Source organism: Pogoniulus pusillus, chromosome 1 (genome assembly GCF_015220805.1).
Source record: "Pogoniulus pusillus isolate bPogPus1 chromosome 1, bPogPus1.pri, whole genome shotgun sequence".
Lineage (NCBI taxonomy): Eukaryota > Metazoa > Chordata > Aves > Piciformes > Lybiidae > Pogoniulus > Pogoniulus pusillus.
Window position 1 is genome coordinate 53,040,632 of NC_087264.1, and position 12,290 is coordinate 53,052,921.

At 57.6% G+C, this 12,290-nt stretch overlaps 1 protein-coding gene across 5 annotated transcripts in view; it reads right to left on the bottom strand.

Annotated features, from left to right (window-relative positions):
* Positions 1 to 6,866, bottom strand: part of SLC1A2 (solute carrier family 1 member 2) — a 106,957-nt gene extending 100,091 nt beyond the window's left edge. The window contains exons 1-2 of one of the 5 annotated variants that reach the window (XM_064152288.1): positions 5,502 to 6,734; positions 3,387 to 3,587 (exon numbers count right to left, since the gene is read on the bottom strand). Coding sequence is in view for 2 of the 5 variants with exons in the window: in XM_064152304.1 (XP_064008374.1) it covers positions 5,502 to 5,518 (17 nt within the window). In the remaining 3 variants the exon portion in view is untranslated. Of the gene's footprint in view, positions 1 to 3,361; positions 3,588 to 5,501; positions 6,740 to 6,845 lie in introns of those variants that run through there. The other 4 variants (XM_064152281.1, XM_064152294.1, XM_064152304.1 and 1 more) reach the window with 4 other exon arrangements.
* Positions 6,867 to 12,290: the final 5,424 nt, after the last annotated feature.

Sequence of the window (12,290 nt, forward strand, 5' to 3'; positions counted from 1 at the left end):
CCTGAAGATGCAGGCCTCTTGTTAGCACTGCACTGGAGGAGGAACAGCACCAGGCACCAGTACAGACCAAGAGTCACCCTGATGGAAAGCATCTCCCTGGTGAAAGACCTTGGAGCTCTGGTGGCCAGCAAGTGCTCCACAGGCCAGTGATGTGCCCTTGTGGCCAAGAGGGCTGATGGTGTCCTGGGGTACATCGAGCACAGTGTGGCCAGCAGGGCTAGGGAGGTTCTTCTGCCTCTCTGCCCTGCTGAGACCACACCATGAAGACTGTGTCCAGCTCTAAGCTCCCCAGTCAAAATGAGACAGGGACCTGCTGGAGAGAGTCCAATGGAGAGCTACAAGGGGGACTGAGGGACTGGAACATCTCTGCTGTGTAAACACGGCAAGCCCTGGGGATGTTTAGTGCGGAGAGGAGAAGGCTGAGAGGGGATCTGGTCAATGTCTCCCCTCACCTGAGGGGTGGGTGTCAGAATGAAGGTGCCAGGCTCTGTTTGGTGGTGCCCAGGAATAACAGGCACAAGCTAGAACCCAGAAGGTGCCACCTCAACATGAGGAGACACTTCTGTATGGTAAGGGTGCTGGAGCCCTGGAGCAGGCTGCCCAGAGAGGTTGTGGGGTCTCCTCCTCTGGAAGCCTTCTCTTCTCCAGGCTCTGCTCTCATGGCAAACCACTGCCCTCATCCTGTCCCTGCAGGCCTTTGCAAACAGTCCCTCTGCAGCCTTCTTGTAACCATTTCAGGTCTTGGCAAGCTGCTCTTAGGTCTGCCTAAGGGCTGGGGAGGAGCAGCTGAGGTCGCTGTGGGTGTTTAGCTTGGAGAAAAGGAGGCTGAGGGGAGACATTTGGGCTCCTACAGCTCCCTGAAAGGAGGCTAGAGCCAGGTGAGGGTTGGTCTCTTCTCCCTAGTACCAGGTGATAGGATGAGGGGAAATGGCCTCATATTGTGCCAGGGGAGGGTTAGGTTGGAAATGAGGAAAAATTTCTTCGTTGCAAGAGTGGTCATGGATTGGAACAGGCTGCCTAGGGAGGTGGTGGTGGCCACAGCACTTGGGGACATGGTTTGGTGGCCATGATGGTGCTGGGTTGATGGTTGGACTGGATGATTTTGGAAGCCTTTTCCAGACAACAGTTCTATGACTCTATGACATAATGATCCACTGCTAGGTAAGGAGTTCATTATTTCTGCCTCCTGTGTTAGTCCCAAACCCCTGCAAATTCCATACTATATCCTGCGGCTGACTTTGGAGAAGTCAAATCATACAGTCCCTGATCTGGCCCCCAGTGGTGGTGTTTGGTGATCAGGTAGCACAGAGGAAGTGTTTTCCTCTCTGTGGAGCTGCAGCTTCAGAGACAAGGAAAGTGAGGATGAAGACAGAGAGTACAGAAGGGGGATGTAGTAAAAATCAAGTTCAGGGAGGAGGGGAAGGCCATTGGGGAGGTTTGGTTTGAGGTTTTTTTTTCCTATAATTGATGAAGTCAAATATCAAGAGAGACACCTCTGCAGCTTGCTTCTCTGAGCAGAGTGGGAGCTCTGCATCCTTGCCATTTTTTGGACCACAAACCTGATTTATACTGGGAGCATCTCAAGCTGTGAAGCATTCACAAGCCTGTGGCCACCCAAAGCACAGCGACTGCTCAGATTCCTGTTTCCAGCAACGCCTCGGGGCACTGCTCAAGGAGCAGACACCTAGGCACAGCCCCCTGCCTGCCAGGTCCGGGGCAACATCTCTGTGCTGCCACACACCTGCCCTCAGACTGCTCTGCAGCAGCGCAGCCGAGGGCCGTGAAAAGCACACATCCGCACGACGAAGCTCGCCAAAGCCTGGCAAGCACATTCCAAGTGCCACCAGCAGCGCCCGGCGGGCCACACTGCCTCCTTACCTGTGCCTGCGAAGTGCGAGAGAGCCACGCAGGGCTGCTGCCAGGCCGAGCCCTCTGCTCCACGCCGGCTCCGGCTCTCTGGGAGCGAGCCGTGGGGATGCGCTGAGAGTGTCTCCTAGTGGCTACATCCCTGCAGGGACAAACACGACCCAACCTCCGCACCTCCAGCTCCCCCTGTCCAAAGGTGCGCGGAACGCAAACACACCTCCAGACCCTTCGTGTCTAACCCAGCATCAGCCGCACAGCTAAAGCAAACACTGGAACCAGTCGGGGCCTGACATCTGAGTCACAAGATCATCTCAGACCTATCTCCAGCTTGCCCAAATGTGAGGGTTGAAAACACATCAATAAATAAACAACCCAAGAAGTAAATAAGCCCCAGCCCCAGGAGCACGCTTTGCACTCTTTTCCTTTTGGAAAGGCAGGGGTGAGAGCCCCAACCAAACCATGAGAAGCAAGGTGTGCAGGACTTAGCTCAAAGGCCTGAAGGCAAGCACGGGCACCAACTGGATCAGAGTCAATCTCACTGAACCCTCAGGTTCCCCAGAGTCTGCCAACGCAAAGGAAACACCGAAATGCCCTCCATAGGTTTCACCTACCACACACCGAGCCCTACACCTGAAACCACCACCCGTGACTATGAGCTCATGTCACTGGAGCTTTGAACCATGCTGGGGACTCAGGAGAGGAGATGCTGGCACAAAGCAGGAGCCAGCACCCTGCCTGCAACATCCTATCTGCAGTCATGGCCCACAGAGAATGTTTAAAAAGACAACTTCCAAACAAGCAACTCTCAGCAGCACCAATGCTTGGTTCTAGCCCTTCTTCCTTGGACTGTCAGCACCAGCTAAACATCAAAATCCCACTGTGGTAATGAGCTCTGCATCAGGGGATTTTGTGAAAGAAGGGCTTAGCAGGCAAGATACCCCCAGCATATCCAGCAGTAAGACAGAGCCCTGTTAGCTGGAACTACAGCAAGGTAGACCCAGAGGGCACACAGGTCTGATTTTGCCATGCTTGGGGACACTTCCTTTCTCATTTTGCACTGATGGAAGTTTTCCACTGGCCACCACCCTCTTGGAACAGGCTGCTTTGGGCACTGTATTTCCACACACGGATAAACTTAACCAAGCAAGACACTGGAAGAAAAAACATGAGTGGGAAGGGGCGGACAAGGAAATGGTTCCCAGCAAATCCTGCCTCTAAGCGCCCACTGCTTCTTAAGAATGGAACACAGGTTTGTCTTCCTCTGTGTATGTACCTTTGTGGTTCACAAGCACCCAACTCACATCCCTGGCACTCCTGCTTCAGGAAAAGTTCCCTATTAAAGGAGAAATAACACCCTGCAGAAATGCCTGTGATGGGAATGGTTCTGTCACAGCAAAGCCAAGCCCGCAGATACTTCAGTCTCCACTAAGGTATGCACCTGAACATCCCCAGAGCCACCAGCCACTAACCTGAAGAGCATACAGTTTGTCCCTACCTCCAGTAGGCCTTTCTCCAGGTACCTGTGCGTGCTTGAGACACACTGCTCTGCTGGCAGCAACGGGCACTTTCTGCCGCCTCCTTGCCGCTGTGCCGGTGCGGTAGAAAGCCTCTCTGGAACAAGGTCTGGTCGAGATCCCCTTCCCCTGATGATCCTTACGGTGCCTCAGTTTGCTGGCATTTAGGCCAGTGTGAAAAGCTTATCTCCATCCTCAGCTTTTGACCTGAGGGGAGGGAAAGGTGACAATTCAGTCAGAGGGTCTCACTGGCACTAGGGATTGCCAAGGGAAAGGCTTCCCTCTCAACCCATTTCGCGCACCTCCTGCAGCTGTCACTGAGCACCTCAAGTCACACCCAACAAACACATTCAGCCTGTCTCGCTCTGGGTAACTCCCTGAGCTTGGAAAGCAAACCCTCAACTTTGTTTCTTTTCTCATCCTGACAACGTAGCTCTGTCCAGTAAGAAAGCAAAAGCAGGCATCTGTGTCTGGTGCCCTGGTTGCTTCTAGCTCGCCTGCTCAGCCAACTCCTTTTAAAAGCGCCTCTCTTTCTACACACATTTAAGACCTCCTTTCACCCAAAGCTGAAAAATCCCTCTAACACAGCCACTTCTGGTCATGTTTCCTCCTATTAAACCCCTGCACATCAGATCACACACCCCCACACCAGTCCAAAACAAGCACAGGCTTCTAAAGCAGCCTTAGGTGGGAGCGAAAGTAGCAGGTGGCTGAAGCACCCAGAGGAGAGCAAGAGTTGGGATACCCCAGGAATACAGAAGGCACAGACAAGACCAAGCTGCAACCACCAGATGTAAGGTGCTTCCTCCATCTCTGAGCTTCTACCTCACAGCTCAAATTATTCTCTGATAGTACCTAGCTAAGTGATTGCCTTGTCAGAGGAAACGCTACAGGGCAGATTAAACTGCTGGGCTGGTACCAAAACAAGCACACACACGTGCAGAGCAGGCACTGCCAGCAAAGGCAAGGCCACAGCTGAAGAGTAAGTTAGATCAGTCACCATCCCAAGCAGAGCCAGAATGGCCCTACAGAGCTGTCCTCCCTCAGACCTGAGGGATTGTCTCTCTCCTAAAGCCAGCAAAGCTGACGCTGCCCACCCTTCCACTGCCCCCAGGCCAGGTGCTCGCAGGTGCTCGCAGCCAGCCAGGTGCCCTTCCTTCGCCCAGGTGAGGAGACACGTGCCCGCACACCCTCGCAGACATGTGTTGGGTTATTTAAACCAGCTCAGCGAGGCTTTCGGCCAGAGAGACACCAAAGCAACATAAACAGAGCTTCCTCTTGCACTCTGTCCTCAGAGAGTCCTATCCAGAGCAGATCACGCTGATACAACCTGACAACGTTCAGGGATAAAGAGGAGGCTCACACCAGACATAGTCTAATACAAGCCAGTATTAGAAGAGGGTAACCAGAGATCAAAGAGACGTTTTCCTTTCTTCCCTACAACCCCTTACTCTCTAAACCAAACAAGCCCCCAGCCCCAGAGCGGTGAAACAGCTGATCCTCACAACCCTGTCATGGGCAAGGAGAACGGTTTCCTTCCAAGGGACACCGGCAGGACTGCAGAGTGTTTGCTCTCCTTCAAAGCCTCTTGTATAACCATTCACCCTTCTCAGCGTTTCTCTTGCTAGCACTGTAATGTGTTTGGCACCCATCTGCAAAATTGCAAAAGTCTGCACGAAGTTGGATGTGTTTGCTGCCTTCCCGAGGGGGGGCTGAGGGACAGCTCCTCGGTTCTTTCTGAACGGCTCATCAGCATTATTATCTTTTGGAAGCGGCTGCCCCCTCCACCTCCCAATTAACCATTCACTTGGACTCCTCTCTCAGGCAGGTGGTTTAAGCTCCATGTGCCCTCCAGGGGTTAAATAAAGAAATGATGGGAGGAAAACCAAAACCTTTCCAGTGGCTCATATTTGAAATTCTTTTTTCCCTTTCTCTCTCCCGTTCCTAAATGGGGCTCGTCTGTTTCTCGTTTCCTCTCGCTCCCGAATGATTCCGTTAGGGAACGGCGAGGGGCGAAGATTAACAATGAAGCAGATGACAGGAAACTGCCACCAAAAGCACAATGCCGGACCCCCTCCCATCATGCTCCCATTCCTCCTTCCCAAGAGACGTCCTCCTCACCCTTCTGTCGATGCCATGGTCCCGAGAGCCACCTTGTCTCCTCAAGAGTCCACGGGGATTCCTTCGGGCCGCGGGGCACGGAGGAGGTTGGCTCTTTGGGATAACCCTCGTTCGCCGCTGGGAAAAAGCAGGCAGTTCCTTGTAATCCGGGGCTGGGGGGGGGCGGGGGAGGGAAGCTCCGCGGTGCGAGGATCCGGCGGCAGCTCCTCGGCTCTCCTCCAGCCGCCGCCGCCGCTCCAGCAAGGTCTGTCCGTGCACCGGGGACCGGCCCAGCCGTGGCCGGCGCGGCGAGGAGGAGCTGGCACCTGGGCTGTGATCCCTGGCGCCCTCCCCTCGCCGAGGGGGTGTGCGTGTGTGCGGGGCGTGTGCGGCGTGTGTGTGTGTCTGTGTGCGGGGGTGTGCGGGAGGTGGGGGTGACTTCACACCGGCGCGGGGCTGGCTGCGGCGGGATTGGAAGGCTTTAGCCGTGGAGCCGTGGATTTGCGGTCTATCCCTCTCTATTTTAGGCACGGGCTGACATCACGAGCCGTTGTTACTCCTATAAATCCCCCCAACCGCTCCCTGGCAGGAGCCGGGGGGTGGGGAGGGGAGGGCGGCGAGCCCCTCGCAGGGGGAGGGCCGGGCGATGCGATCGCGACCTGCCCCGCGCACCGCCACCGCCTACGCCGGGGCAAGCCCGGCCCGCCGCTGAGAGCGCCCGCGGGACCCAGCGGCCGGCTGGCAGCGACGGGAAGGAGCCAATGCCGCACACGCCCTCGCCCCACCGGCGTCCGAGTGCGGCTAAAGCCCCTCATAGCGCCCGGCGAGCGGACCAGCACCCCGGCGGGAATGGCCCGGCATACCGCCCGGGAGCGACCTGTCCGGCGGAGGGGCCGCGCCTCCCGGCAGCCGAGGCACCTGCCCGGCTTCCCCAGGCTGCCACGGCTCGACGCGACCGCGGGCGGCTGCGCCTCTCAGCGGCCCGGGCCCCACTGAGCCTTTTCGCAAGCTCGTCTGGCGGGGCCGCCCAGAGCTGGCTACCGGCCGCGACAGCCCGCAAAGCCGCGGCGGACAGGGGCCGCCCGGCCTGAGAGCGGACCGGGGTGCCCGCACCGGGCGTGAGCTGCACGGCCCGCGGAGGCGCGGAGCAGTGCTGCCCCCTGCCGGGGCGGCGGCGTGCCGGAGACCACACCTGCCGCGGCGGCGGGGCCGCCGCAGGCTCGGCCTGACGGCGGAGCAGAAGCGGAGCTCGGCGGGGCCGGGTAGCCCCGGCAAGAGGCCTCCTACCCCGCGGTTGGCCGCAGCGCCACCTCCGCGCTCTGCCGGCTCGTACCGCCCTCCGGCGGCCCCGTGCCGTGACCCTACCTGCTCCGCCCGCCGCTGCCGCGCCCCTCAGCACCGCCTCGCCGGCGTGGGCGCAGACTGTAGCGGCCCAGGGGCCGGGGGAGATCGGAGGTGGGTGGGACGCCGCCCGCTGAGCCGCGGGGCGGAGCTGGCGGCAGCTGCTGGGGTGGCCCCGGGCATGCCGGCCAGGAGCCGCGGGGAAGGCGGGCGGCAGGTACGGGCAGGGTCTGCTTCAGAGCACTGTGTATTGGACGGACACGGGCAGCAGCTCGGGGCCGGCAGAGCGCAGGGGTGACCTGGCGCGACTCGCTTGCCACCCCTCACCCGCAGTGTCGGGCTCCGCAGCAGGGGTTACGCCGCCACTCTCCGGGGCCTGCTTGCTGCTTGGCCAGCGAGCTGCCAGGAGCCCTGCCTGCTGCGCGGGCGGGAGGTCCTGTCCGCTCCCTGCGCCCTGCCGCTGGGACACGGACACTCGAGTCCTGCCAGACACCGCCAAGGGGCACGGGCACTCGAGTCCTGCCACACACCGCCAAGGGACACGGGCACTCGTGTCCTGCCACACACCGCCAAGAGACACGGACACTCGTGTCCTGCCAGACACCGCCAAGGGACACGGACACTCGTGTCCTGCCAGACACCGCCAAGGGGCACGGACACTCGTGTCATGTCAGACACCGCCAAGGGACACGGACACTCGAGTCCTGCCAGACACGCCAAGGGACACGGGCACTCGTGTCCTGCCACACACCGCCAAGGGACACGGGCACTCGTGTCCTGCCACACACCGCCAAGGGGCACGGGCACTCGTGTCATGTCAGACACCGCCAAGGGGCACGGACACTCGAGTCCTGCCAGACACCGCCAAGGGACACGGGCACTCGTGTCCTGCCACACACCGCCAAGGGGCACGGGCACTCGTGTCCTGCCACACACCGCCAAGGGACACGGGCACTCGTGTCCTGCCACACACCGCCAAGGGGCACGGGCACTCGAGTCCTGCCACACACCGCCAAGGGGCACGGGCACTCGTGTCCTGCCACACACCGCCAAGGGGCACGGGCACTCGAGTCCTGCCACACACCGCCAAGGGGCACGGGCACTCGAGTCCTGCCACACACCGCCAAGGGACACGGGCACTCGAGTCCTGCCACACACCGCCAAGGGGCACGGGCACTCGAGTCCTGCCACACACCGCCAAGGGACACGGGCACTCGAGTCCTGCCACACACCGCCAAGGGGCACGGGCACTCGAGTCCTGCCACACACCGCCAAGGGACACGGGCACTCGAGTCCTGCCACACACCGCCAAGGGGCACGGGCACTCGAGTCCTGCCACACACCGCCAAGGGGCACGGGCACTCGAGTCCTGCCACACACCGCCAAGGGACACGGGCACTCGAGTCCTGCCAGACACCGCCAAGGGGCACGGACACTCGTGTCATGTCAGAATCATAGAATCAGGCAGGGTTGGAAGGGACCACAAGGATCATCTAGTTTCAACCTCCCTGCCATGCCCAGGGACACCCTACCCTAGAGCAGGCTGCCCACAGCCTCATCCAGCCTGGCCTTAAACACGTCCAGGGGTGGGGCTCAACCACCTCACTGGGCAACCCATTCCAGCCTCTCACCACTCTTATGCTCAACAACTTCCTCCTCACATCCACTCTGACTCTCCCCACCTCCATCTTTGCTCCATTCCCCCCAGTCTTGGCACTCCCTGAGAGCCTAAAAAGTCCCTCCCCAGTTTTTTTGTAGCCCCCTTCAGATACTGGAAAGGCACAAGAAGGTCACCTGGGAGCCTCCCCAGCCTGAACAGCCCCAACTCTTTCAGTCTGTGCTCACAGCAGAGCTGCTGCAGCCCTCTGGACATCCTCCTGGCCCTTCTCTGGACACACTCCAGCATCTCCACATCCCTCTTGTCATAGGGGCTCCAGAACTGGATGCAGTACTCCAGGTGGGGTCTCAGCAGAGCGGAGTAGAAGGGGGAGAATCATCTCCCTCAATCTGTTGGCCACACTTCTCCTGATGGAGCCCAGGGATGTCACCAAGAGACAGAGACATTCGTGTCCTGTGGGGACGTTGCCAAGGGTCACAGACAGTCGTGGCCTGTTGGGATGTCACCAAGGGGCAGAACACTCGTGTGGTGTCAGGATGCTATCAGGCACCTGACGTTCCTGCCGTGACCTGTTCCCCCTGCAGCAAGGAGGCGGCGCAGGAACCCGGCAGTCATGCATGAGGGTCCTTGTCCCCACAGGTGCTGCGAGGCTGCAGAGGACACACGGCAAAGTGCGTGCTGCCTGACCCTGCCTGCTGCTCCCTAGTCCTCATCGCTGCTCGCTCTTGCAGCCTTCCCGCGGGCTGGGGCTTTCCAGGGCCAGGTTAGCAGAGCAGCTTCCTCGCTGCCGCTGGCAGTGTGCCCCAGGGGAGCGTGCACTCCACCACATCTGTTTCCTTACCGCGCTGGTTCCCAGCTAAGTACCTTGGCTTTTAATCAAATAATAACAGTCAAATGGCTAACAGTCAAATGCTCCCTCAGCCCCCAGAGAGACCCAGGCAAGTTGGCATCCACTGGAGCGAGTACAGGTGCAGGCTGGTTTGCTCTCCTTTTTTCTTCCGAGCAGTGTCTTGACACCCTTTGCAGAAGGCACAGCTCTTTCCTGGGAGGGAAGATGAGTTGCTATCCATACTGTGCTATTTCACACCCTTCTCTACTGGAAAAATCCTAGAGGAGGAAAAATCCCAGAGGAGGAAAAATCCCAGCATTTAGAGCCTCTTCTCCCTCAGCTGTAGCAGCAGGGCACAGTAGCGCTTTGGCAAGCAACGCAGGTGCGGTGTCACAGCTGAGGAAAGAACCAGCTCGCAGGATCTCTGACTTGTGCTTGAGAAGCAAATGTCTCTTGGAGCACAGAGGCTGCCACTTTTAGATGCCATCACGGGCAGGCTGTGGCCAGGCAAGGCAGCTTTCAACCAACAGTTTATTCCTCTCACTGGTCAGTAGTGGCAGAAAGGAACACATGTAGACTGCCTGCAACGCTGCCCTCCAGAGCTGCCAGGCAATCACAGAATCCTTTTGATTGAAAAGAACCCTTTGAGTTCATCCAGTCCAACCACTCTCTACCCAGGCTGGTGCCAAACCTCATCCCTGCCTCTCTGAAATACCTCCAGGATGTTCCAGTCTTTGGGAAACCTTTCAGTGAAGAAGTTTCTTCTCATGTCCAACCTAAACCTGCCCTGGTGCAACTCCAGGCCCTTTCCTCTCGTCCTATCCCTTGTTACCAGGGAGAAGAGACCAACAGCCCCTCACCGAGGCCTCCTTTCAGGGAGCTATAGAGAGTAATGAGATCTCCTATCAGCCTTCTCCAGACTAAACAACCCCAGGGCCCTCAGCTGCTCCTCATCTGCCCTCTTCTCCAGACCCTTCACCAGCCTCATTGCCTTTCTCTGGACACACCCCAGCACCTCAATGTCCTTCTTGGAGTGAGGGCCCCAAAACTGAACCCAGGAGTTGAGGTCTGTAAGCCCTTCTGACAGGGGAAGCACCATGCGGTCACTGGCACTGTTCCCACCAGCAGACGCATGGAGCACATCTCATTTTTCACAAGTAATTAAGGATTTTTCTTGCTGTTGCTGCCTTGCAATTTTCTAGCCAAGCAACACCTCCTGGCAGGAGACAACAGACAAACAAGAGAAAAAGAAGCAATGTACTTGGGATGTGGCCCTTAAACTTTTTCATGCATGGAACATCACCTGGCCTTGTTGCCAGTGAAAACAGAGAAAGTGCAAAAGCAGGGCACAGGAGGTCTTTCTGCCCAGGGAAGAAAAAAATCACTCACCAGGAGTGACCTCCCAGACTAATTGCTCTTTCAGCAGCAATTTGCAATGCAGAAGCAGGTGGAACCTACTGAATACCAAGAAGCTCTTAACAAGCTTTCACAGTCTCAGAGAATCAGGGCTGGAGTCAGACTTGTGAGCTTCCACTTGCCATAGCCATGTAAGAGCCAAGGCAGAACACAGCTACAGGATCTGAATCCTTCCTACTGAGTGAATGGTGATCAGTGGTGCCAAGTCCAGCTGGGGAGCTGTAACCAGTGGAGTCCCCCAGGGATCAGTGCTGGGTTCAGTCCTGCTCAACATCTTCATCAATGACATTGATGAGGGCACAAACAGACAGATAGACAGAGTCTGCTCAGCAAGTTTGCTGATGACACCAAACTGGGAGGCTTGGCTGATACAGCTGAAGGCTGCTCTAAAGTCTCCCCCTGAGCCTTTTCTTCTACAGGCTGAACAGTTCCAACTCTCTCAGCTTGTCCCTATAGGGGAGGTTCTCCAGCCTGCTGATCATTTTGGTGGCCTCCTCTGGACCCTCTCCAGCAGCTCCAGATCCTCCTTGTGCTAGGGCCCACAGAACTGGAGGCAGTGCTGCAAGTGGGGTCTCAGCAGAGCAGAGGGGCAGAACCCCCTCCCTGTGCTGCTGCTCTCCCTGCTTTGGAGGGCTGCCAGTGACCAGTGCTGGCTCCTGGGAATTTGCCACCAGCTGACACCCCCAAGGCCTTCTCCTCCAGGCTGCTCTCAGCCACTCCTCACTCATCCTGGATTTGTGCTTGGGATTGCCCCAACCCAAGTGCCAGATCTTGGCCTTGTTGAACTTCATGAGATTGGCTTGGGCACACCACTGCAGCCTGGCCAGGTCCCTCTGGGTGGATCCCTTCCCTCCAGTGTGGCAACCACACAGCTTGGGATCCTCCTCAAAGTCACTGAGGGTGTCTCAGTCCCACTGCCCGAGTCACTGACAAAGATGTTAAACAGCACTGGTCCCAGTACAGAGCCCTGAGGGACAGCACTCATCACTGGTCTCCACTTGAACGTTGAGCTGTTGACCACAACTCTCTCAGTGAGGCCATGAGGCCAGTTCTTTATCCAGGGAATGCTGCACCCCTCAAGGCCATGTCATTCCCATTTGGTGACCTGGATGCCTTCTTTGTGTCTCTCTATACTCAGGAGCCCCACACCCCTGAGGTCACGGAGGATGACAAGGTTAAGGAGGAGCCTTTCATGGTTGATGGGGACTGGGTTAGGGAGCAGTTAAGTAAACTGAACATCCCTAAGTCCGTGGGTCCTGATGGCATGCACCCACGAGTGTTGAAGGAGCTGGCCGAGGTCTCATTGCCAGGCCACTCTCCATCATCTTTGGTAAGTCATGGTGGACAGGAGAGGTGCCTGGGGATTGGAGCAGGACAAATGTCACTCCAATCTTCAAAAAGGGTAAGAAGGAGGACCCAGGTAACTACAGACTGGTCAGCCTCACCTCCATCCCTGGAAAGATTATGGAGCAGCTTAGCACTGTTCTTAGCCACACCAAGGACATGAGGCTCACTGGGAGCAGTCAGCATGGTTTTACAAAGGGACAGTCATGTTTGACCAACCTGATAACCTTCTGTGAGGACGTAACCAGGTGGATAGATGATG